The sequence below is a fragment of the Microchirus variegatus genome (genome assembly GCF_963457635.1).
Source record: "Microchirus variegatus genome assembly, chromosome: 22".
Lineage (NCBI taxonomy): Eukaryota > Metazoa > Chordata > Actinopteri > Pleuronectiformes > Soleidae > Microchirus > Microchirus variegatus.
In genome coordinates this window covers 10,188,264-10,214,111 of record NC_139823.1, presented here as the reverse complement: position 1 = coordinate 10,214,111, position 25,848 = coordinate 10,188,264, and the positions used below count along the sequence as shown (strand labels likewise).

At 40.7% G+C, this 25,848-nt stretch overlaps 3 protein-coding genes across 3 annotated transcripts; 1 reads left to right on the top strand and 2 right to left on the bottom strand.

Annotated features, from left to right (window-relative positions):
- Positions 1-364: 364 nt before the first annotated feature.
- Positions 365-7,194, top strand: LOC310943343 (uncharacterized protein). Its single transcript, XM_083908888.1, has 11 exons — positions 365-513; positions 1,404-1,643; positions 1,736-1,853; positions 2,984-3,136; positions 3,236-3,430; positions 4,189-4,262; positions 4,418-4,615; positions 4,715-4,852; positions 4,957-5,046; positions 5,134-5,277; positions 5,362-7,194. The coding sequence occupies exons 2-11, from the start codon at positions 1,404-1,406 to the stop codon at positions 5,488-5,490; spliced, it is 1,479 nt and encodes a 492-aa protein (XP_083765014.1). The 5' UTR covers positions 365-513; the 3' UTR covers positions 5,491-7,194.
- Positions 7,195-7,360: 166 nt separating this feature from the next.
- znf654 (zinc finger protein 654) lies at positions 7,361-17,590 on the bottom strand (the record flags this gene model as incomplete). Its single annotated transcript, XM_083908852.1, has 12 exons — positions 7,361-8,914; positions 9,017-10,062; positions 10,416-11,209; positions 11,378-12,520; positions 12,608-12,892; positions 13,298-13,439; positions 14,118-14,254; positions 14,658-14,860; positions 15,271-15,406; positions 15,675-15,756; positions 16,055-16,200; positions 17,465-17,590. 12 exons carry the CDS (start codon positions 17,588-17,590, stop codon positions 8,910-8,912), a joined length of 4,245 nt encoding a protein of 1,414 aa, XP_083764978.1. The 3' UTR covers positions 7,361-8,909.
- A 2,949-nt stretch (positions 17,591-20,539) lies between these two features.
- htr1fa (5-hydroxytryptamine (serotonin) receptor 1Fa) lies at positions 20,540-21,736 on the bottom strand (the record flags this gene model as incomplete). Its single annotated transcript, XM_083909025.1, has 1 exon — positions 20,540-21,736. One exon carries the CDS (start codon positions 21,734-21,736, stop codon positions 20,540-20,542), a length of 1,197 nt encoding a protein of 398 aa, XP_083765151.1.
- Positions 21,737-25,848: the final 4,112 nt, after the last annotated feature.

Below are 25,848 nucleotides of genomic sequence, written 5' to 3'. Positions count from 1 at the left end.
GCATTATGTAAAATCTGGAGGAAGAAAAAAAATCAAAACAATATTAAGTAAGAGGTGGCGTAGACGTAAAAGTAGACGTGCTGTCGTGTCTCACAAGATAAACACTAATAATGGTAAATAAATGCGGAATTCAAAATGTGTCAGCTTTTTAAAAGCGGAATACAGTTTACAAGTGGGGTAATTCCCGTTCGCGACCCATAAATAGTATGTAATGTTAGCTGGGGTCACGTGTTCTCGTTTGCTAAAATTACGAGGGACGGTGAAGGCACCATCAGGCGAAGGAGGCAGCAGCAGTGAGGCAGATAACATGGATGAGTCTGCGCAGTGGTGATGACACTGTGCTGTTGTCAATGCAGCAGATTACTTTACCTGCATGTAAACGACCTTCTGCTCGCTAACGGGTTCATTCAAGCAGACTTCCAGTCGGCGTTAGACTCGCTTGACTAATACTTCGTAATTAACAGGACGAAGAGGGGTCTATTCCGATGTATTGAGCGAGTCTAACTCAGAAAGGTAACGTAACGTTATTTTTTTTGTATATATATATATTTGTGAACACAGTAACACTTGCATTAAGCAACGTTGTGCCACAGTTTAGCTCGGACAGCGTTTGGTTAACACCATCGTCAAATTGTTGTGTAATAATTTAATTATTACCAGTTTGTTGTATCGCTATTCACTGAAGTCCCATGCTGAACTGTGTAAAAACGTGGGTAATGTTTGGCACGCTTGCTACTTGGCATAAAATTAGACTCATTCTGTAACAATATATGTCATAACTAGCTTTTACTCTCTCAAATAAATGATGTTTGGGAATTAGCATGCAGATATGTGAGATATAGCCCTCGTTTAAACTTCAGAAAAGGAGAGAAATTGTTTTGGAATGTGGACAAAACCTTGGACCTTCCTTGACCTTTGTTTGCACACGGATATCAACATCAGGAATGCTTTGTTTAGCACTTTATGACTCTTACATTATAAATGCACCACATTTTCAAACAAGGAAATGTTTAGAAATTAGCAAGAAGGAAGTAAAACTAACATTAATAAAGACTGAACATTTGAAAATTAAAAAGGGGAGTGGTTTTTGACTGGAAGAACACATTAAGCAAAAAATATCACAGAATAAATAAGGAAGTGAATGGCTCTGACACTTTACACAGCTTCACCTTCTTTTACATTTACCACAGTCGCAGTATGACAGCACATTACAAAATAAATATGATGACGCTGTAACACAAATATTTACAAACCAGTAACGATGGAGGCATGTTGCACAAATCAATGTCTAAATTGCACAACATATTGCTCCACAAACGCGATTCAAACTGCTCTTGCAAACCATGATATACCCAAGTATCAGTCAGGTTTCTAAATAAATATTCAACCCTTTCCAACTGCAGATGGAGGAATCCGTAGACAAAGCTCTGGGTCGAGTGACAGTGTACTCCATCCAAGGCTGCCCACACTGCTTGCAGGCTAAAGCCACCCTTAAGAAATTGGAAGTGCCAGTATGTGATGTGGATCTGGGCCGGCATCCAGAGCTGAGAGCCACAGTGAAAAAGTTAACGGGACGCAGCACGGTCCCTCAGATCTTCTTCAACGACATACACGTGGGAGGCAACGATGATCTTCAGAAACTGGTAAGAAACATGTAAGCGCTGTTCAAGAGAAATCATTACTAACCAGACCTTTATAACCTTGTCCGCTGTGATGATCTGTCTCACTTCATTAGGCTCCTGAGGAGCTTCAGAGGTTGGTAAGTGTGGTTAAGGAAGTGCCTCTTCCAGCAGATGCTCCACCATTGCCAGAGGGGGATCAGTCGGAGGATGAGGCTGGGGATACTGATGGAGGTAAATAAGCAAGTACTAAGTTCATATTACTTTTTCCGTATTACTTAGTGGGAACAGTCACAAACGGTGCAGGAAAACATTTCATCTGCAGTGAGAAATGTCAAGAATACACAGTTAGTAGTGTGCTGAACTTATTTTTCCCAATGTTAGTTTGGGAACTAATTCAGTGTCAGATTAGTTTGGTCTGCTCTGAAGTGTGTGTGGCCTGTAGTTTAAATCCAAAATAGGAGTAAACCTGAGTCAGGAGGGCTTCTTATCTTTGTAAGGAGATAAACCAAAAGCAGTGACTGGTTTTATTGTAAAGTGGGCTTATACAGTATATGGACAGCATTTACATCTCTTGTTGCCCATGTCAACACAGAGAGTTGATGCGAGGGAACTTGATTCTCTGGTTGAAGCACCAGGTTACCTCAGAGTATCTCATTATCCTGCATGTGATCCCTAAGCTCCCTTCTTTGTAAACAGCCAAACTTTCCCCTGGGGGCCAGACACATACACGGCAGTTCCTTGGAGGAATATTACAATGCACTGTTGAGATGAGACTTATTATGAGAAACAGCATCATTAATTCGAGGAAGTCAAGATCAAGTAATAAGGGGGGGGATTTAAATTCTGTAATTGCGCGGTTGCAACATAACCTGTAATTTCAGCACCGACTGCCACACGAACTTGCCAGTGGGTGTTAAAGAGGAGCAGCTATGTTCTGGAAGTCTGGATGTATCGTGTCGTATGATTTTGCAAGTTTAAAAAATATTTGTTTTTTGGGTACGATTTATAGTTCAGCCTTGCTGTTAATGTTAATTTGTTCTGAGATATGATTTATTTAATCCTGCAGTGAAGCTCATTATTTGTTTTTATTAATGCATGATTATGTTTAATATTGGCGTGACCAGTTTGACACAGTTAAAGAACAGTGCGCTTGTCCATCAGTGTAGAAAATGAGCTAAACTATGTTTTACAAAACACAAAATACAAAGCAGGTGACAAGTTAATCCTTTGTCCACAAACCAGAGGCATATTTGTGCACATGCTAGACTGGATATTTCTACACTTTTGTTGTTTGCACAGGGGTGTGAACGTGTGTTTCTCTGTTTGTACATGTGCGGCTTGGCATATCCCTGCCCTCAAAGAGTTTATGTGTGAGAAAGATGAACTGGCCGACCTGGTAGCAGACCTCAAACATGGCAGCGTGATTGGCTGTCAAAGGAAGGGGCTGACTTTGTACAAAAAGAGCTTCTCAGGTGCTGATTTGGTTAAATGGCTGGAGAAAGACAAAGGCATGGGTAAGTAAGGATGTGAAGGACTCTGGACTCGTGATTCATTCAAAGTATAGTCAAACCAAAATGTGTGCTCTACTGACACTGTGGCCATATGTGTGGTAGCCGTGGCCGAGGCCTGTAGCACTGGTCAGGCGTTGTTGGAGAAGAAGTACATGGTCAGTGTGCATGGCAGTGGGCATCAGGATGGCAGTTTTGGAGAAGGGAAAGACTCCATGGACACACTGTACAGGCTGCTGGAGGATGACCCTCATTCAGCCCTCAACGCAGGACAAACTGCAAGTTGCACTCCATTACAGGGTAGGTCAGGACTGAACCAGGCTTTGATCATACACACATCACACTCCGGGATCACGCTTCAGGAAGTGTCCTTGAACTTCCTCTAACCTGCACCTCTTCTTGGCTGTTGGCCTTTTGGTTGGCTTGGGGTTGTGTAAAACGGCAGTGAAGGTTGTGGTGGTAAGAGCTGAAATGGGGTTCATGATATATAGATGCAGTTTGAGCTTGCAAGCTAATCTTGTAAATGTATGCAATATTTAAAACTGCAATTCCCTAAATTTTAAGAAGTGTGGGTGTTACCGAATTGACCCCTAATCCTAACCCATATATATATATTTAAATGCATGTAGTATTGGCACAAAATATTAGCCTATAGGTTTTGGGTGAAATTCAGAATCTGGCCAGTTGGGAAAAAAAGGCTTAAGCTTGAAAATACATATCGTCAAGCCCTATTTCACAACCAGTTCTGCTTTGCTGCCGCTGTGGTGCGGTCTGTTGTCAGATTAATGTTATTTTACTTAATCCTCGGTATGTGTTTTTCTTTCGTGGTGTTTATCGAGGCACATTTTCTGGCTCTGTGTTGTATTTGTAAACTGACTGTTTAACGTCTTCAGTGGCTAACTAACAAGCTAATCTGAGCTGTAGTTACAAGCACTGCTTTACTCCAGTGTGTTTGTGTGTCGTTATGCCCTCTTGCAATTTTTGTGCAATGCTCTTATTTTGTCACAGGAAACATGTCCTAATAATGTGCCTCCCTTCCTCTTTCTGTCCCCTCTCAGCTAGCGAGCTATCGTTGCTTTTACGGGAGATGATTTTGAAGCTGTTCTCTGAGCATCTCTCTGCCGATGGCAAGGTAATGACCTCACTGACTATGGAGGACTTCTGACTCAGATTTGCCGTTCTGTGTGTGTTTCCCCAGATCTGTGACATGGTTCTATGTTATATAAGTCTAAAACACTGGCATTAGTGAAGAATCTGTGTGTGTGTGTGTGTGTGTGCCCCCCACAGTCTGTGGACTACAAGGGCATGTCGGCGAACCCTGCGTTCGAGCGCTACTGTGAGCTAGCCATTCAGCTGCAGAGGGTGGAGCTTCTTTCATTGAGCAGAGAGGAGAAGCTGGCGTTCTTCATCAACATCTACAATGCCTTGGTCATCCACGGGGCCCTACGCCTCGGCGTCCCCACCAACATATGGCAAAGATACAGAGTAGGAACTGCATGCAGAGATGTCGCAAATTATTGTTCTGCAAAAAGCATTTAAAGAAAACTGCACAAAAAACAACTTTTTTTTTGTTCATTTTTGTAGTTCTTCAACTATGTGAGCTACCTGATCGGAGGAGAGGTTTTCACATTACAGGACATCGAGAACGGTGTTCTGAGAGGGAACAGAAAAGGTCTTGCGCAGTTTTGCAGGCCCTTTTCCAAAACAGACCCACGACTACAAGTATACAGACTCTCTCTTAACTTGTGAACTGGTAACTGAACATCTTAACTCATCCTTTAAATCTATTAAAACTACTAAATTGAACTTCTCTTGTTGTCCACCAGATGGCTCTCCCTCACGTTGAGCCCCTCATTCACTTCGCGTTGAACTGCGGTGCAAAGGGCTGCCCACCGATTAAAACGTACACACCACAGGTGAGCACACTTCACAACAGCTATATCAATATCTACTAAGAGCTTGAAAGGTCTTAAATCAAGTGTGATCTGTCCGAATCTTCTCAGGACATTGACAGCCAGCTCCGCACGGCAGCTGAAGCCTTCCTCGAGAACGACGACGGCTGCGTGGTGGATTCCGGGAAAGGGGAAGTGAGACTCAGCCAGTTATTCAAGTGGTACAAAGCTGACTTCGGAAGCACAGATGAGAACGTATGTTTAAATTGGACTGTTTTATCTGTCTACAAAAAAATACACATTTTAAATCACTGTTTTCGTTTTTTATCCTCCATCTAGCTGCTGAACTGGGTGCTGGAGCACATGAGCGACTCGCCTAAGAAGACGAGCCTGCAGGGCGTCCTGTCTGCAGGGAAAACCAAAGTCACCTTCCTCCCTTATGACTGGAGCTCCAACAGCACCCACTGAGCTCAAACAAACACGTTGACGCTACTTTTTCTTGCATCTGTCCACTTCCTGCTGAGCCGCGTCTACATAAAAACCCACATGGACGGCAATGGGCGTGTTTCGCCAAATACAGCCTCATGCAAAGGTCCCCAGCCTCATGCAAATGTTTTAATGCAAAACCTTTAATCCAAAGAGGAAGGGGCGTGTTTACACTATACCACCGACCACACCCGTCTTGCTGTATTTCAAGATACTGTAAACCCCCACAAGCCATCTTTGGAAGTCGTCTAAAATATAAAAGTTTTTAGTTTTACTGGCTTCATGTTTTGCCGATTTCAGAAAAACGGGATGTTTACAGACGTTTTGTACTGCGACAGCACGTTTATATAATTTGATTTAAAAACACACTTTAAGTGTATTGACTTTGCTTATAATGATTATATAAAACAAACAACAACGTAATTAGTAATTGAGTAATTATTTGAAAAAGTTTCAATCCACTAATATGTTTTTCAGCAACTCAGGGTCAATAGATGATCATGATCCACACGTCCACTCAAGAAAACAGTTTTGGAGCTGCTTCTGTGGAGTGTTTTCACATTTGATCCAAACACACCACCACCCCAAGCCATATCGAAACATTTGAAACTTGCAAACCCCACTAATGCAAGTGTAGTGGACTGCAGATTCTGCACAAAGCTGGTCCGTTATTCCAGCAGCGCTTTCAGTGGCAATGAGGAGAACATGTTTCCCTGTAGAATGAGCATCTTTGTGTTTTTGTAGTATCGAGGCCCTGAGACTTTAAATGACAGCTACTGTGTTCTTGTGTAAAGAGACACAGACAGATGTGGTGTTCAGGCTTCTGCACGTTTTCCTTCTGTCCCTTTGTGTTTTGTTGTTTCTTTGTCTCGCGTCAGTTCGTCGTTAGTTTTGATCCAGGTCTTCCATTTTAAAAGACAAAAGAGGTACAACTGTGATTTTTGCAGTTATTTGTAAAAAAAAAAAGAGAGAGTTATGGAAATATTTAAATGCACTAGAAAACTTGATATCTTATTTGTACCATGTCACTATGAGAAATGTTCACTGTTGGAAAATATTGTTTATGCCAGCATGTGTGCAAAAAAAAAAAACATCCAGTCTTAAAAAATATTTATAACCTCATCATAAGACATGAGTACAATTAAACAGCATTTTGTCGGTATATTTATTTTCCACTTAATCAGGTTACAGTGCCCTTTCTACTTTTTTCACCTTGAAGTTTAAAGTCATTCTCTGTCCTCAAAACATCCATCCAAAGATGAATCCATAATTTGCTGCATCATGCTTTGTCAGCATGTTTTTTTTTTCCATCAGTTGTAAGGAGTGTGTGACTTGGACAAACTACCGTAAAAGGGGTTGTTTTGTTTCCACAATTTTGGATTTGATCTCAGGTTAAAAGACAATGTGAAAGGGAACAATATCCAAGTCATCAGTTGTTGTAAGCATGCGTCACAACTGAAATGCATTTGCTGCATGTTAAAATGTGAAAGTCTCATGTCTTCTCTGCACATTTTCTTTAAACACACACCATCCGTGTCATTGCAACCTTACCTCATGTTCTAGGAAAATCTGATGCAAAATTTTATCGAGAGATATATTTACTCTGTTTACCTCTTTCCTGGTGATATTTCAGCAATATGTTTATGAGTGGTAAATAATATGCAATGCTAAATAAAATAAAGTCTATATCTATTCTGTCGGCCTGCTTTCTCTTTTATACTCCATTGTGTGCAACAATAGCATGATTATCATCCATGACAGTAGACAGAATGATTTGTTTATTCAAACAAATTTAATCACATCATTTCTTAAGAAAAATAGATGAGGAATCATTACCTTTACAAATCCAGGCTATTAACATTTGTACATATAAATAATCAGGTTGAAGTGCACAGTCCCGTAAAAAGACGACAGTAAAAAGTTATCAAACAGATCAACCATCTTAGAAATATATACATAACAAGAGGACCAATGTTAAATATTCTACACAATAAAATACATGACAATGGAGTTACACTGAGTAACAATCATACACTTTGAAATTCAAAGTAAAGTGGTGCTGTGTTAGTTTTAATCTTAACCTACAGTGTGACACTGATTCAGTCTTGGCACTAATACAATGGCGACACGTATGCTGTACAGAGAATTTACGCTACGCCATGAAAGCAGATTAACATGATTTCAGCTTTAATCAGTCTAAAAATTCAGATAACGCTATGAGCAGAAGACGAGTTGTCGGTAAAAAAAAAGAGAGAGATGTGCCTGACCTCAAATAACACACATGTAGCTCATCTTACAGTGCAGAAAGTTGCTGTTATGTGACCATGATTTAAAGTAAATTTCATGTGGGAAAGAACAAAACCACCACATATCCAGTTATTGACATGTCTAATAAACATTGTAAAACACCCTCTTTCGAAAAAACAAAACATGATTTATCTGGAAGACTACACTTTCTCTGTGCTGCTCAACTGTCAATTCATTACTGTGATTTTTTTTATCTTTACAATATTTCATACCGTTAACACTGGCCATAATGTATTTCATGTAAAACCCTTACTGTTAAGTGCAGAGGAGACTTTGTCACCGAGTCTTTACCAGTGAGGCACGAGGAAAACACTGGTTGGAACATTTTGCTCAGCTTTAACTAAGTGTGGATAAACCCAGGTCGCTGTGACGATGCATTTGGGTGCATGCGGCCATGCTCTTTTAGCAGTGTGAATGCAAACGCATTGAAGGATTTGGGTTAATACCTAAGTTTTGTCTCCTTCCAACTATTCAGGAAATATGACAATATGTCAAGTTTAACAAATGCTTATCACTACAACACAGGCATTCTGTAGTTTCACAAAAAATTAATATTGGTTATTGTGATGTTATATCACAGCTGTACATGAATAACTAATACGTTTTTCTATGACGTTTTGGCCAAATTCATTTAAAAAGTCTGAATATTGATTATTATTATCATTATTATTATTATTAGAGCAACACAATGTGAATTTCAACCTTCTATTAATGTCTACAAGAATATGATGATGATACATCAGCTTATAACAAGGTGAATGGCACCCATTGTGTTACTTTAATTACTTCCATCACCCATATTTGAATGTACTAATTTTGACACACCCATACTTGTGATGTTTTGAAGGAAATCAATGTTAAACATTAGTTTAAGCTGTCGAAAGTATTGTTTCTGAAGTTTTATAAATGAATACATTGCTCCAGTTAACCATATTTGGCACGTGTCCTTCCTTTGTTGAAAAACAGGTGTTCAAGAAGTGAATAAAAGTACTGTACGTGTTTTCTTTTATGAAGGCTTCCAGTGTTCTTTTGTGTTCCTGAGCCAGGTGACGAGTGTCAGGGTCAATCCAGCTTCAGCTCCTCTTCATGCACTACTAACCTAAAAAAAAGAAGATTATCCAGTGATTCAATGGTTCAGAGGTATTCATATAATTCGTTGATATACATTTACATTTTATAATCAGTGACTTGTTGTACTTACTATCATCATCTGAATCAAAGCCGAAGAGTGAAGAGCAGTTTTTAAGAGCTTGGTGTTTTGTCAATTCCTCCAAGCTGCTAAAGAAGGACAAACATTTGTCACATCGATGTCTGATCTTCGTCTGGGAGGTCGCGTTAACAACTCCCCGCTCCTTCTCTGGCTCAGTGTCCTTTTTCTTACTGTTCCAGTAAACATTCTTCCTCGGCGCCGCCTCCTCAGTGGACCTCCTCTTGCGCATTGAGAGCACTGATTCATCCAGATAAGTGGAGGGTGGCGGCCGGATGAAGGGGGCTTTGACAAAAGTTGCGTAGGCAGGATCTTCGGGTTTGAAGGTTTTGTGCTCGGTTATGTGTGGCTCTCCCAGTTTCTGCTGGACACCCTCAGCCAAAGTAGACAAACCTTCAAGCTCTTTGACATCCAAAGTGTCCACCGGGGCAGGTATTCTTTTTCGAGGCTTCTTGTCTGGAGAGGTTGCTGCAGCACCGCGAGAGGTAGTGGTGGCACTGACTGACACCTCTTCCTCGTATCCATTGATGGATGTGCTGTCCTCTAAGGGCTCATAATAGACTGTTTTGGACAGGTCGTCACCACTGATTTGATTATTTACATCACAATGCTGCTCGACAATTTTGCTCATTTCCCCATGTTCCTCAAGATTTAAGGCCTCAGCATGACGAGGGGTGGGACTGTCTCTCTGCTCCTTTTTATTCTGCAGCCACAACTCCTCAACCTTTACTCTCTGCTTCCACGGAGCGTCTGCACTTTGGTTTTTCTGTCTACTCGCTGCCAATTCGAGCTCCTCTTTTTGAGGTGCTGGGATGTAGTGTCTCCACTCATGGTCATAGAGGCCAAGAAGGGTGGAGAAGAGCTTTTCACAGTCAGTGAAGGGACACTGGGGTCTGAAGGGCTCATGAGTCCTGATATGGTCCTTTAATTCCTGCTGAGCCATGAAACGCTGGTTGCAGTCTAGATGGTAGCAGAAATGCTGGAGAGGATCATCATGGAACTTCATGTGGTCTTTATAATTCTGGAAAAACTGAAACTGCCTGTTGGAGGAAAGCACAATCAATATAATAAGTTAAAAATTATTTATTACAGGAAAAAAAACATGGATGTGCATTTGTACTACCATGTATGAGTTCTTCATTACAACCACAACTGACAAGTTGTGCAACTGCCTTGTCACTACTCACACATGCATTTTTATTCCACCATTCACATAATTCAATTTGTTTTGAATTACAGATAGCTATTTGTTATTTGCTTTGACTAATAGATTTTTTTTTCTTTTTAGGATGCACTATTTTTTTTCTATTGGTAGTTCAAAGTTAGTCAGTCACATCATTCATATGAAAATAAGCATGTTAGGCTGTGATGCCTGCTTTGTTGTACATCTTACCGGAGGCAGAGGGTGCACTTGTGCTTGGCCCAAACAAACGTCTTCTCCAGCACCTTCTCTTCCTTAATATGGCATTTGATTGCATGCTTCAGTAGTGTGGAACTGGTCCTCAAAAATACTCTATCACAGGTCTCCGAAGGACACAAGTGATACGTGATGTCCGAACTGTAGCCATTTTCGCCCACTGGGTTCTTTTCCCCCTCTTCCTCTTGACCGTCCCTCTCAATCACAGTTGGACTTTTTATAATCACCAGGCCATCTGTGATGACTACCTGCTCATCCTGGAATTCCACCTTCTTAAAAATATTTGAATTTGGACTCTTGCACTTTTTGTGAAGCACAGATGTCTTTTTGATGAGGGTACGGATATTTCTGATGATTCGTTCTTCCCTCTTGAGACTGGAAACTTTAATTTTGCCTCCAGTTTTACGTTCAGGAATTTCCTCTCTAACAATAGAAGTCTGATTTTCAACCTGGGGCTGATTCTGATTTTCCACTTTAACTACTACTCCATTTGCAAGTGGGGTGTCCTCGGTGCTGGGCTTCTGATCAGTGGGCTTTTCTTTGTACATTTCATCAAAGTGGTCCAGAACATGCTTTTTGGCAAAAGAAAACTGTTTAAAGCGTCTTCCACACAGTATACATCTTAGTCTTTTACTCTTGAGGTGTGAAAGAGCGTGCCTCATAATATTCAAGCCTTTATAGTCTTTACGGCAGATGTTGCAATGGTGCGTCATATGGGCAAACTGTCGAGTGCGAAGTAGTCTGTCCTTCCAAGTTCTCTTGGTTTTTGGCTGGAGAATAAAAAAATACACAGAAATTAGACAATTTAGACATTAAAAAGTCAACAGAAGAGCTAATAAACCCCCGAACATGATGCATCAGAACAATTATCCGCTTTCATTACTGGTAGGAAATTACATTCATTATCAGATCACTTGGATTATAGAATAAAAACTGACCTCAGTATTTGAGACTTCTGTTTCCATGGGGTGTTCCTGTTCTGCATCTCCATTAATCTCATCTGGTGCTGAGGATTCTTGCAATTCTTCACCGTCAGGATTTCTAAAGTTAAGAGAGTAGCAGTGTTGCAGTTCTATTGGACAGTCAATTAGCTCCAAGAGTGGTCCATCGAGCTCAGGATCCCCTTCAACAGCAGGAATCTTACTCGGAGGACCTTCATTAAGCTTAGAGTCCAGCTGTGTTTCAGAATCCTCTTGTGTGTGTTCACTGTCGCTGATCATGTCAGTATCTTTCACAGGTCCACTTTCATTTCCAAGGTCTCTTAATGACTCAAGCTGATTCTCTTTTTCTTCACTCTTTGGTTTAAGTTCATTTTCCAGATGAGGCATATCCAGCTCTTTGTCTTCTGTGTCAGTTTTCTCCTCAAAACCAGATTCATCTCCAGAAAGGACAATTTCATTATCAGGGTAAGAGAATTCCACTCTGACTAAAGGCTTCCTTCCCCGTTTCTTTCCTTTAACTTTGACCAACTTCTCTAGGACCGTCTGTACCTGCTCCAGCTTTGGAAGGCCTTGTAACCACCGTCTCTTCCGACCCTTCCTTTTCAAAATTTGGCTCTTCACACATCTAGACAAATACTCTCTCTTGCGGTTAAGAGGGAGCTTTACAGATGCAGAACTGTCCATTTTAGTTTGACTGCGTCTTAGTGAATACGTGGGCTTGTTCGCCGGCAAGGTGGATTGTAGATTGTATTTAAACTCTGGGTCATCACCAGGTTCTGCCTCATCATCAGACAAAGCATGTTTTCTCTTTCGCAGCCTTCTCCGCCATTTTCTCCTCTTCAAAGGAGCATTATTTGACGGAGAAACACACTTCCTTGCCTCTTCATCTACAATCTGCTCTTCTGGAGGGTCTTGGTTCACAAAAGTAACTTCAGTGCACTGGGGAACACTGACATCTTGGGTGCATGGCTCATTCAAACAATTTGTTGACAGCTCTTGACTGTATACATTCTCTTCTTCTATCATCTCATTTAGAACAGCAGCCTTCAGGACGCTGTCACTTATCAACTCCAAGCAATGGGACCTGATGGCGAGGATGTTCCAAAACTCAGGGTCAAAGCACAGGCGCTGCTTCAACATCTGGAAAACAAATACATAAAGCGTTATGTACAGGCTCATAAATACCACATATTCTACGATGCTCAAGACATTCCCCCCTTATCTAACCTGCAAAATATGAACTCGAACATTGGTCCGAACATGGCTGCTGTGGGGATGCTGGTCCTGGTCCGGATGCATGTAAAGAATGCAGACAGTTCGGTAAGCCTCCAGGCTGCGTTCTTGACAGAAGACCAGCAGAGCACACGCTCGACAGATCTCCAGATCATGTGGTAGAAGGAAGGCGATAGTCTTGCAGACCAACGATCGGGTAACAGAATCCGCCTGCATGTCACACAGGTGCAAAGCCCTGGCACAAAGCTCAACACAGACCTCAATTCCATCACCACCACCCTGTACAAAAAAAAAAAAAAAAAAAAAATATTATTTCTTGAACATGAATCTATACCCGGTACAATAAAACAAAACATCTTAATCCAGTCAGGGACTCCTTGTATTTCTAAATTCTGTCAAGTTTTTTTTAATTGGCAATTACTCTGTATAATATGTAATAAAGTCTGTTTGGCAAACAGCAAATGTATAATTTTAAAATGTATTCTTAAAAATGTGCAAAAAGGGAATGGGGTTTCTGATGGAAGGTACGAGATTCTGAATAAGATTCCTTTTAGTACAAAATATTACCAACTTGACAAACTATGTTTCAGATGCAAGCTTAAAAAGTGCACTGAATCATTATTAATCCCTTTATTTGTAAGAAGCACAACGGGGAAAAAGATGAGAGAGAGCGTTACATCTCACCTCTGTGGTGACCAGTTTGATGAAAGGAAAGATGGCTCTGACATTGGTAGCAGAGGAGGCCAATGTTAAGCACTCGGCCAGGAAGCCTTGTCTTGAGGAATGAGCCCTAAGATGCAGCCTGCTCCAGATAAACACCAGATCCCTACAGGAAGACAGTGAGTCAAATACATTGTGTTATGTTATATTGTCATGAAACAAAAACAGTTAGTACAATCAGCATATTTCAAATCTTTTCTCACAGGATGCACCAACCATGCCCTGTGCCTACTGTACAAGCCTCTGGGGTTGCTGCAGTTGGTCAGGTCTAGGTTCAGCAAAATTAAGTGCCCAAAGAATGAGGTCAGCTGACTACCTCGCCATACTCAATGACCAGATTATTCCATCAATGGATTTTTCTTTCTTCCCTGATGGCTAGGGCATATTCCAAGATGACAATGCCAGGATTCATTGGGCTCAAATTGTGAAAGAGTGGTTCGGGGAGCATGAGACATCATTTTCACACATGGATTGGCCACCACAGAGCCCAGACCTAAATCCCATTGAGAATCTTTGGGATGTGCTGGAGAAGGCTTTGCTCAGTGTTCCGACTCTCCCATAATCAATATAAGGTCTTGGTGAAAAATGAATGTAACACTGGACTGAAATAAATGTTGTGACATTGCAGAAGCTTATCAAAACAATGCCACAGTGAATGAGTGCCGTAATCAAAGATAAAGGCGGCCCAACGAAATATGTGTACGAGTGTGTGACCCTTTTTTTAGGTGGCAATTTTTTGGGGGCCATGGAGTGTATAAACATGATGTCTGAAAAATATACTTACCAGATGTAATACATGTCTCCATTGTGTAGATACTGGGTAAGGAAAGCTTTACACATTGACAACAGGAGCTCATCTTTTTCCACACGCTCCGTGTTGCAGATGATCTCAACTGCATCACGACTATCTATCACTGCCATCTGAGGAAGACATGCAGAGGCACACATGAAAAAAAAAAAAACACACACTAGAAGCTAAATTAAAATGTATTACAAGTGATGAAAGCTACCAGAAATAGGTGAAAATATGTTACATGTGTATTGTTAAATGTTATTAGTGTCGATATATTATTACAGAATGTATTTATTTTAATAGTAAGGCAATACTAGCCTTATTATTAAAATAAATACATTCTGTAACATATGCATTTACAATTTCCACTACAGTTGTTACTGGTGGATTTGTATATTTCAATTATTTATATTCATCTCATCCTCTGCTATGTTAAAGTACAACCACATTCATTTATACTATCTCCCTTATTTTTTTCCATGAAGGCTAATCCCCTTTGCTTTGTTTGTGCTGCTGATCTTCTCCTCCTACCTCCTTGTGAAGATGCTCATGAAGAGAGGCCTTGTAGAGGCAGGTCAGGTAGGCCTGATGGAAGAACAGGTGCTTGCCAGCCTCACCATTTTCCAGGCAGCTTTTAGAAAGGGCCATAGCCTCCTGTAGTTTTTCACAGGCCTGCAGATAACGAACCCGCAGCTCCAAGAATACAGGCAACTCTGAGCTTAGGTATTCCTCAACTACAGGGGGGAATAATGTGTTAATATATATATCAAGTTATTGGAGTATTAATGCACAAATCTAAAAATATTTAATATAGGCACTATACTATGTTTGTAAAAGACACTTTCAAAATCACTTGTATCTAAGGAAACAAAAAATATTTTAATGCATTTCTGCTCTTCTGTGGAACACACAGGAACATGTTTTTGAAATTAAGATGTAACAAAACCAAAACAGACAACAAAAACAACTGCAGGGAGCATGACATGATCCAGGAAACTGAAATATGGGACAAATGATCGGAGTCTCCAGTAAATGTCATGTTTATAGAAAAGATCAGCATTCAAACAACAGTACAGAACAAAACAGTAGCAGCTTCACTACCAATTTTAACAATGCCTTCTATTATATATGATAATGAGCTCACCGTCTTTTGATTGCAAGTCTACCTCCTTCAAGATTCTTTGCAACACTGGATTCTCCCATGGTCCTCCTGCTTTGATGACCAGTTTCACTTGCTGAAAGTAGCCATTTCTGTGCCTCAGGAGCTGAGAGTGACACTCCTGCAAAGAGTAGTAAAATTGATTTACAAGACTTTCCTTTAAATAAATAAATAAAGAAAAAGGTGCAACTTTGAATATTAAGACACTAAGGTCCAAAATGACCAAGTGAAACAAAGCAAACAATAAAGTACTTTTATTTAGACTAGAACTGTGTGGAAAAGTTCATAATCGTTAACACTGAGCACATTTAATGGTAGACAGCAGCTAGGTCTTTTACGGTCTGTGAAAGAAGCGAGCAAAGGATAAGATGATGGGTCAGTTTTGTCACCTGAAAGGAATCAAGGATGTCTTTTAAAGGGTCTTCCACAAATTCTTCTTTGCTAAAAAACAGCATCAGTTCAAAAAAGCTCCTGTAAGACAATGAGGAGGGAAAAAACAGTTAATCAAAAACAACAGTGAGAAAAAACATAAGGGTGTTTAGTGACATTTACAGGTCCATTATTTACAAATTTGTGTCTTGAATTTATGCTTAATCTGAATATTTTTTTCATACTAAAATTATTTCCCCACATTTATGTTAATGGAAATGAAAGGTTTAAAGGTGAGGTTCATAGCTCTTGCTTTCTAGTAACAGTTACTCAGATAAGAGTGGTGAATATAGGATGAATATCACATATTCAGTATCTAAATTCCAAGTTAAGTACTTACAAGGCCAAACTACTGAGAACATAGTGGATGTGCTGACAGTCATCAGGGAAGGCAGCAGTGGCTTTGGTGAAACTGCACAACGCTGTACGCAGCACCATCAGTTGAGGGAGAGGAACTTGCCATTGCCCTGTGTACTCCTCAACCAGCTGTGGAACAAGAACACAGAACACCACAAAACAATAATGTTACTTTAATAATACAACAAGAATTACTGGTCGTGGGCAGGAATGCAGGTGTGTGGAGAGGTAGTGGTAGGTGGAATGCAAGGTAACTACGTGGTATTCATATTCCTTATCATACCTACTGTAGCGTATCTGTTGTGATAGTAGCCCAACCCTACGTGTACTCATTTGTATGTTTTATATTTATACAAAGACTCAATCCTACTTGTAATCATGCATACATGTTTTTTTTATGTATACAAAGTGATGTCCATATATGTAACTGTGGTATCTTGAACCTATGATGACCTTTGAGTTTATCCTTAGAGGATTAGTACCTTTGATGATTACATGCTATAATATTATACTGCTAGTCAACTCAGTGCCAAGGGAAGTTAAAGTGATCTTATAACTGCTGGAGCAACTCGCTTGAATAGACGGTACCAGATACTGGTGAGGATGTCGTGCTTCGTGGATCCGTGAGATACAACAATCAGTAACCAGTAATCAGTAATCAGTAACAATCTTAACCAATAATTGGAAAAGCCCTCAATCTTTCTAAAACGCAATGTGGTAATGTATTTCTTTGAGCTCTTCATCATATCAGGCCTGTATTATCTATGTTGGTCCTACAATGGGACTCACTGGCTTTTAATGACTGTTGTCATTGGAAATACATGCTACATAAAACAAGGTTGTGGTTCAAATTTGGTTTAACTCATAAACAGAAAATTCAGTCTCACGGCTCTTTAAACGTGCACTTAGTTATCTTCAGACAAACACGTTATATTATCTGATGGCGAAACATCTCGGGGGTATTAGGCTGACGTCTGAGAGACAATATTGGAGCGCAAAGCATAGAGAATTGTACTCACCGCGTAACTGAGCGTTAACAATAACAGTAGCATACATACAGTTGTAAGTATTCATCTCGTTGATTAGCTTAGCTCAACAGAGTAGCTATAACGCTGTGCATTATCAAACGCACAGCATTATCAAACGCCAGGTATGCCGCTCTGATAACACAATTAATGCTTCGACTAACTTAGCAAGGAGCCCCGTTTATGTTTTCAACTTTCTGCTAACCACTTATATTGTATTTCTAGTGTGCTATGGCATAGCTGGTGCTAGCGACACAACTGCATTAATAACGCTAGTCTGGATGCTAATGCTAACCAGCTAAGCTAGACGCGTCAGCTACAAACAAACCGAATGGGTCAAATACGCAACAAAATGGGGTGTAACTTACCTCACAAAATTCAGAGCAATAGTTTTTGCTCTTCAGCGACGACTCGTCGATGCAATGTCTACTGCACAACGAGTCTAGGGCTGATTCAAGTCCCTCTGTATCTACATCGCTTTCGCTGTCCGCCATACTGATTGCTGTATCCAGCGCATAGTCAAAGTTGCCAGGTTGGTATTGAAGCATCCACCGACCGCCCGCAACAAAATACAACCAACCTGGCAACACTGCAATTGCAAACACGTTTAATAAAATTTAAACGGTTAATTGGAACAAAAAACACTGAAACGACAATTTAAAGGTAAAACCCAGTGGCTGATTAAAGGTGAATTATTTTACAAAGCAACACCGAGGAAAATGTAATGGTCACACGGTACAAGATACTTGGTTTGAGGCAAACAAATAAATAAATAAACAAAAACATTATTTAAAGAATTAACCAATTAAACTATTCATTTACATGGTTTTCTATTTATTTATTTATTTGAACTGCTTTCGTTCAAAAACAGTGTAATTGTGTAATATGTCTTGACAACTGTGTTGACACTTAATGGAGACATTAGCCCCCTTTTTTGATTGGTTTCAAGAGGGTGCAAAAATATAAGAAAAAGGATTTACCACCAAGATTGAATGACAATTCCTAATCCAAACAGTAAGTATCACCATACCTTAAAATTGAAATGGATGGACCAATAAGTAACTTATTGAATGACTGTATATATCATAATTCTATGGATTAATGTTCATTATTTTATGGGATGAAAAAGTACAATTGAGTTTGAGATTTATTTGTGCATCAGGTGTTAATTTAAATATCCACAATGTTGTTGTTTTTCTCTATTTTATAAAAATGACAATCTTACAAGTAAATTTGAATCTATAATTTGCTTTAACTTTCCGACTCAGTGAGCCAAAACCACCAGGATGAATTTGGGATGAACCTTTCCTCCAAGAACAGCACAGTATCTTAAAAGCCAGAAAAAGAAAGATGGCTTTGCCTGGTCTGTGTCTGGCATACAGTATCTGCATGGATGTTCCCTAGGGAGCGTTCACTCACTTTTGCTGCAGTTGTAGCTTGTGCACCTTGGAGACGGATTTGGCAGCAGCCCTTCAGAGCACAGTAAGTTTGTGATGTAACATCACTGCATGCACATGGACACTGCAGCTTACATGTTGTATAGATGGGCTGACAGTTTGGTTCCTGGCAGTGATTTTAGTGGAAATGGGATACATAGAGAGTATAGGTTGGAATTTAAGGGGTATGATTCTTTAGATTTTCAAAAAAAGACAGAGATATGATATGAATGATGTAAATATTTACCTAACAGCCATTTCCTAAAACATATGATAAGCATGACTTACAACAGGCTTTATGTGCACTGGGTAAACAAGAACATTTTCACTATCACATTATATATCACAGTATATGTGATCAAAACAATCAAACGAACAGCACCTCCATGGGTTTCTTTGTTGTGTCTGTGAAAGAAAGCAGTTAGATTCATTACAGCAACCAACAGGCTGCAGTTTTTTCTGCTAGCCACAGGGGGGTGCCATCACATCAGACTGAGGTTTGTTCATTCAACAGCAGAATGTTAGCAGAGTGATTAACACCATGTGATTCCAAAAGCCAGTAACGCATTCAGATTATCAATGGATTGTCTTTTATTGCTGTGACTCTCTTTACATGCACATAGCAGGTGTGCTGTTCTCATCTCAAAACACCAAATAAACACTTGGAATAGCAGCAATGACTCGGAGAGAAAGGGGGGGTCATCGTTCAGATGTGGAATGTTTATTAGTGATGATTAAGACAGAAAGACAAAGAAACAGCATACAAATACTGGACATACTTTCAGAGATGTATGTAGTGCTGCACTCTGCGTATTATTTCCTTAGCATACAGTACACCCTCTCAATTGACTCATCCATATTTTCATCAATTTATCATGTGCCCTCTTGGAGGCAGTAAAGAAACAGTAGTTCTATTCCAAGTACTTGAGTGGGAGTAATGTAATGAGGATTTCTCCACCAGTGGTTTATCACAGCCATTAACCAAATGCTGGCTATAGTGTGGGAATGAGATGGGATGGTGTGTCAATGGTAATGGTTTCAAGACAAATACAATAGTACATACTCAAACTTAAAAACTGAAAACATATTTAAATGAACGTAATGACTTGTGCAAACATATCAATTTGAGAGGCTTCACAGAACCTGTAAACTTTACAACTTCTTCAACGATTAGATGCGTTTGTTCTGCATGTTTTTTTTACATTTCAGTGTTCACAATGGTATGAATTTGGCCCCGGATCATAAAACATTTCCCTCACACTTAAGGCATTCTTATATGGTGCCATCCATCTTTTTTCAGTATTTATACTGTATGATAATGTGAGGTTTATGAAAAGGAAGTGAAAACTTACCACTTTTCAAATTGTCAAACCATTATTTTAGCTTCAACAAGCAACATTTTATTTTTATTTTATAAGGTATTTGTTGACATGGTTTGCAGTTCTGAATACATGCCACATCCAAAAAAAACCGACCTCGGTTAAAATGATCACGGTGACAGTCAGTCAGGTAGAAGTCACGCAACCCAACCCATAACGTCATACGAAGAAAACTTAATGCTGTGGTATTTCACACACGTCCAGCCTGCAGATTTTTAGCAACATAGAGGGGAGGACATTAGAAGGAAGAGACATAATAGACTGCACTCTTTAGACCTTTAAATGGAGCTGTTCACAAAAAGGTCAGCAATGGCCTTTATCAAAACCCCAACTTGTCAGTGTCCCTTCACATTTGCACACCACTTAACATCAATGAGATCTCAGGCTGTTCTATTAATAGCAGGACCTGGATTTCAATGTGGAACTTAACTGCAAAGCTCATTTCAGAGCTAGTGCCATTTAGGTTGTTGAAATGCCTGGTGGAGTGTCTGGAAAGCAGAGTCAGTCCTTTCCTGTATGAGATTATTCTCTCTCAGGCCCATTATAGTCATTATTTTTTGACCACCAGCCATTTACCTGTACCCTCCCCTTTATGTGTTTACTTGTTGCCATGTATAATTGCGACCCATCAGAGGTAATGGCTGCACCTTACTAGTCTTTGGAAGGCTTTTTTAAAGTCTTCATTAAAGATGGTGTAGATGAGGGGGTTGATCAGTGAGTTGAGATATCCCAGCCATGTCAGAAAGTCAGCCATCTCCATGGAAGTGCTGCACGAACTGCAGGTGTTCACAATCACCTCTTTGACAAAAAAGGGCAACCAACAGATGACAAAGGCCCCTATTATCAACCCCAGGGTGGAAGCTGCTTTGCGTTCACGTGAGCCAGAGATCCGAGGTCCTTGGTAAAACTGGCTCCGACGTGATTCACTACGCGACTCTTGCCGGCGCTTCTTGCAGTGGAAAGTCTTCGCTGAGACACGCACCCGTTCCCGTGGAGGTTCCTCAGTTGAAGGTTCAGAGATAGACTTTTCTGGTGGGTTTATGGGGTCTGGACTTTTAGGCCCCCCATCGCCATCACCGTCTCCCGCAGGGTAGGATGAAGGGATCACGCTCCCATTGGTCATGCACGAGTGACGGCTGGCTCGGCTGGCCTCCCTGCGCATATAAAGGGTCTGAGCAGCCCGGTAGATTTTGTAGTAGAGGATGAGGATGAGCAGCAGGGGTATGTAAAACGCTCCAAGGGTAGAGTACAAGGTGAAGGCTATGTGATGGTGCATGATGATGCACTGGTCTTTGTGGTCTGCATCCCCGCTGTAGTACCGCCACAGAAGAGGGGGAAGTGAGATGAGTATGGACAAAAACCACACCACCGCTACCATCGCTCCAGCCCTGGCACCCGTGCGTTTGCGCGAATACTCCACCGCGTCAGTAATGGCCCTGTAACGGTCAATGGCAATCGTAGCAAGGTGTAGAATGGAGCACGTGCAACAGGTGATATCCACGCTCAGCCAGATGGTACACACCACCTGGCCCATGACCCATCGCTCTTTTTGGATGTACACAATACTGAAGGGCATGACCAGCACGGCCACCAGCAGGTCAGTCACTGCTAATGAGCAGATGAGGTAGTTGGCTGGATGGTGCAACTTGCGGGTCACTGCGATAGCCGTGATCACCAGGCAGTTGAAGAACGTTGTCAGGATGGCGAGCACAGACAGGGTCAGTGTAAGCAGTGTCTTACTGGGAGGAAGCTTATTGGACTCCAAAGAGTCGTAACCACTGCTGCTTGTGGCAAACACCTCATCAGTGGAATTGAGGAAATCCATTCTGCAGTTAGAAGGTAAAGACAATGGTGCATTAGAATCTGAAACAAATCTTGGGAAATTGAGCTGTCAAAAATGACTTCATTAGGAGACAATTTCTTGTGAAACTGTGCATATTGTTTGTTTTTTAATCAGTTCTTAATCTGACATGGAATTTAAAAAAATATCCTGCGTGTTGTTCTTTGGTGTCTTTGTGGTTTGTCCAAGTGGATGAAAGAAAAGTTTGACTTCAAAATGTGCTCTTTAGTGATAACCTTATTTGTTCAAGGTCTTATGGAGGGAAATGGCTGACAGCCACTGATATGTTTTCTTCACATTTGCACACAAAAGTTTACCTGACTCGGCTGTAGCTTTAGAGTGGCGGCATCCAGTTGGTTCAGTGTGCAGCAGAGAGCCTGCTTTGATCTGTCCTTCCTGCCAGCTCTGCCATCACATTACCCCGTCACTCACCAACACCTAGAGAGAGTGACAGAGAGAGGGAGCGAGAGAGAGTGAAATCGCAAAAGAGAAAGAGAAAGGAGACATGAAAAAAAAATCCACCAAGGACAAGTGTGGTTATACAACAGTAAAGAAATCACTGCAGATGCAGTTATAGTCATTACTTTCATGTCTTACTGTATTTCACTTAATTCATGTAAAGTCCACCCTTCCATATCCACATAATGTATAATTATTATCGATGAATTGATCGACTGATTAGTTTAAATTGAAATGCTCAGGTATGGCTGTCATGGCAGCTTTCATTCACTCGCATTGCATTACTTAGTATCCTGAAGACATGTGTGGGAGCTGTTGCTATAGAAACACATGAACTACAGTAGTTTTACTTAATGCGTTGATGGAGCAGAGGCAGCCAAACTCTGACCATCAGGTCCCTACGGACATTGTCCAATACCCAGATGGTATCTCCAGAGGTAGGTGAGTACGTGAACAGTTCACTTAACCCTCCGACATGGCAAAGTGCCTGTTGATATAAATCATAGTGAATACACTTCACTTATCAAATCAGTTTGCAGCATTGGACCCCAGGTAACCATTATTCATAGTTAATTGTACATTACAATGAAAAGCTCTCAGCGTTATTTGTAAAAATCTAATGTGAAATGATTGCGTTTGCACTAACATTATACCGTTGACCCTCTTATGTAATACGCAGTTGAAATTTAAGAGCAGTGCAGAGGCATATGATGTGTATTCATTCAAGGTGTGGGCACTGGTCATCCCTTTGCCAGACTGATTCATTGTTTACTGTTTAATTTATTTTTTATTATTTCTAGTGTGTATGACACATTTACTGGCACAAACTGACCTATTTGGATTGCGACCGTGAAGTAAATCAATAAAAAAGCTATTAGTTTCTTTATAACTGTGATTCTAGTGTTTAAGAGAGGAAAAAAAAAATCCTGTTCTAATGTGTTCTAATCCAGTTCTATTCCTCTTTCCTTTTTACTCGTGGATCAATATGGAAGAAAATGGTACTTAATATGCAGATTACTTTGCACAGATAGATAGATGATAATTGCAGCTCCAGTCCTCTTGCACTCTGTTACTGCACTGACAGGTTCTCTGATATGCATTTGAAAAACAGTTATATCTGACAATGTTTTGCAGATCTAAATATATACAGTTCTTAGATATGGGTGTACAGTACATACAGTATATACATACAGGGCGTACGTGCCGTATGACTAAAGGCATGCATGTCGTATGTCAGTGTGAGTTAATAGATAAAGCAGGTTGTGTTGGCGTGCAGTTGTATACCACAAAGAAATAATCTGTTTTTGTCTTGAAATGCTCTAAAACATAGGCCAAATGCTCAAGGCCATCTGAAGATAAGCTCCAGTGAGTCAGGGGGAATGTGCTCTCTGCTTTATTCAGAAACAAAACCCAAAGCCCTCATGTAAATTTCCGTAAAACTGGGAAAACAGCTTTATTCGCTGAGCCACATTGTTTTTTAATTGCACTGCAAGTTGTGTTCCATGTAACGCGTTTATCAATCTACTGTACATCTACAGTATTGGCATATTTTGATTTGCACCCAAATTCAAGGTTATTACGTGAACGGCGGCAGATTTAGGCTAACAAAGCAGACAAAATATTTCAGTATTTCCTCAGCTGTCAGAGATGAGCATAGGTTATTCTGTACACAGGCAGGCAAACTTGACTCTATTTGCCAAACAATGTCAGTCTATCTTTCCGCTCATCATACAAGAAGAGTGCAGCTGCATGTGTAACGTGGAGTAGTACAATGTGTGAAATACAAACAGGCTGGTCCAGGAAGGACATCACGATGCCAAGTGTGGGCTTTGTACGTGTGTGAGGGAGGAGAGTATGGAGCTAATTGTGTAAGTGACAACTCACATTGCTAAAAAAAAAAAAAAAAAAAATGACTATCAACTGTGGAGACGAGCACAAGTGTTCATCTGTTTTCATCTGCTGTCTATTTTATTTGGTGGAGAGAGAGAAAAAAACAATCCAAAAAGCTCAAATTCTTCCACGTTCTAATAATAAAGCCACAAAGTACTTTTTTGTCTTTTCTTACTGAGCAGAAAAAAACATTTTAGTGACTGTTAAAACAAAGGTAAGTGGTTAGTTTTTTGTTTTCTTTAAATCATTATGTAAGTTTTTTTGCTTTTTTTAAATATGCCGTGAAAAAAAATACTGTTGAGTGACATTTTGAGTCATACCCACTGATCCTCTATCATGAAAGGGCGATATCGTGTCCATTGCTATGAGTGGGCCGATCGACTGTCCTGTTCACTTTGCAGCAGTCGCTGGTTTAACTTATTGACCCGCGTTCTTCTTTCAAGCTTGACTGGATCACTTCATGCACACACATTGCCCTTAACCATCTATTTTATCTACCTGCCGCACACAGACAGATATATTAACTGGTGAGATGCCCAGTGGGGACTAGCTTTGATGGAACTGGCACTCGCTGACCAAGTCAAAACATGACGGGCAGATGTGATGCGTCCCCTGTTTGTATCCACTTACCTAGAGGTTTGTACATAAAAGGAACATCTAAAACATTGAGTAGGCCTGTGTGTGACGTTCTGTCAGGGTTTGCTCTTGTGATGTTTTTGGTATTCAGTGCATGTAAAAAGCCATAATGTATGTACAGTATACGTAGGTTTCTGCTGCTGGATCTGGTTTCCTGCTGGGTAGCCGCTGGTTGTGATTGTAATACGTGCCACGAGAGTTTCAGTGTTGACAAGACAAGAGGATAGAATATGGTCCCTGGGCAATACTACTACTTCATCATCTCATGCTACAGTGACTCACTATTACAGTACTCAAAGGATGGACTGGGGCTTTCTGGCATGCCGTGGTGTCGATTTCCATTGGCGAAGACAGCTGTTGACTGGCAAAGTCATTAAGTTTGAGGTAACTGACAAAGGCCGATGGCCCCTTCAAAAGTCTGAGTGCAGAAAAAAGAGATGTTTCTCCATTGATTGGTAAATGGTTTGGATTTATATAGCGTCTTTCTAGCATTAATGACCATTTGAAGGTGCTTTACAGTACAGTTTTGCCATTCACACCCAGCAACGTGAGGTTAAAGGCCACATTACACTTCTCCGACTGCTAATGCGTTATCCGACTGCGTACTACGCACTGCAATTTCCCCCCTGATCAGTAGGGGTCGCTACGCAAGGTTGCTGTGCTTTTGGCTACAGCGAGCAATGGCGTCCGAGAGCGAAAGACTTGTTGTTGTTGTTGCAACTGAATAACATTGAAACAGTGGCCGTTTCTCACTTTTCTGTGTCGCGGAACGCAGTTTTAAGATAATTTGACGCAAGAAATTGGCCATTTAGAGTCTAAACATGTGCTGTGTGTATTAAGATATGACGTATTTATAGTTTGGCAGCGACGTTGTTGGCGGTGATCAGCTCCGCCTCTGTGGACGCTCGAGGCTCACTGTGGCCGGCACAGAGCAGCGTTATCTCGGCCTGTCCTGAGGACCAATCGCAACCCTTGCCATCCCCGTTGTCCCTTGACGGAGTGACGGACATTTCGCAGAGGCTCTGCGTAACCTCCATAGAGCACTTTACGCAGGAGTATAAATTGGGCTTAAGTGTCTTTTATGTAGACGAACCCACAACCTTTGAGTTGAA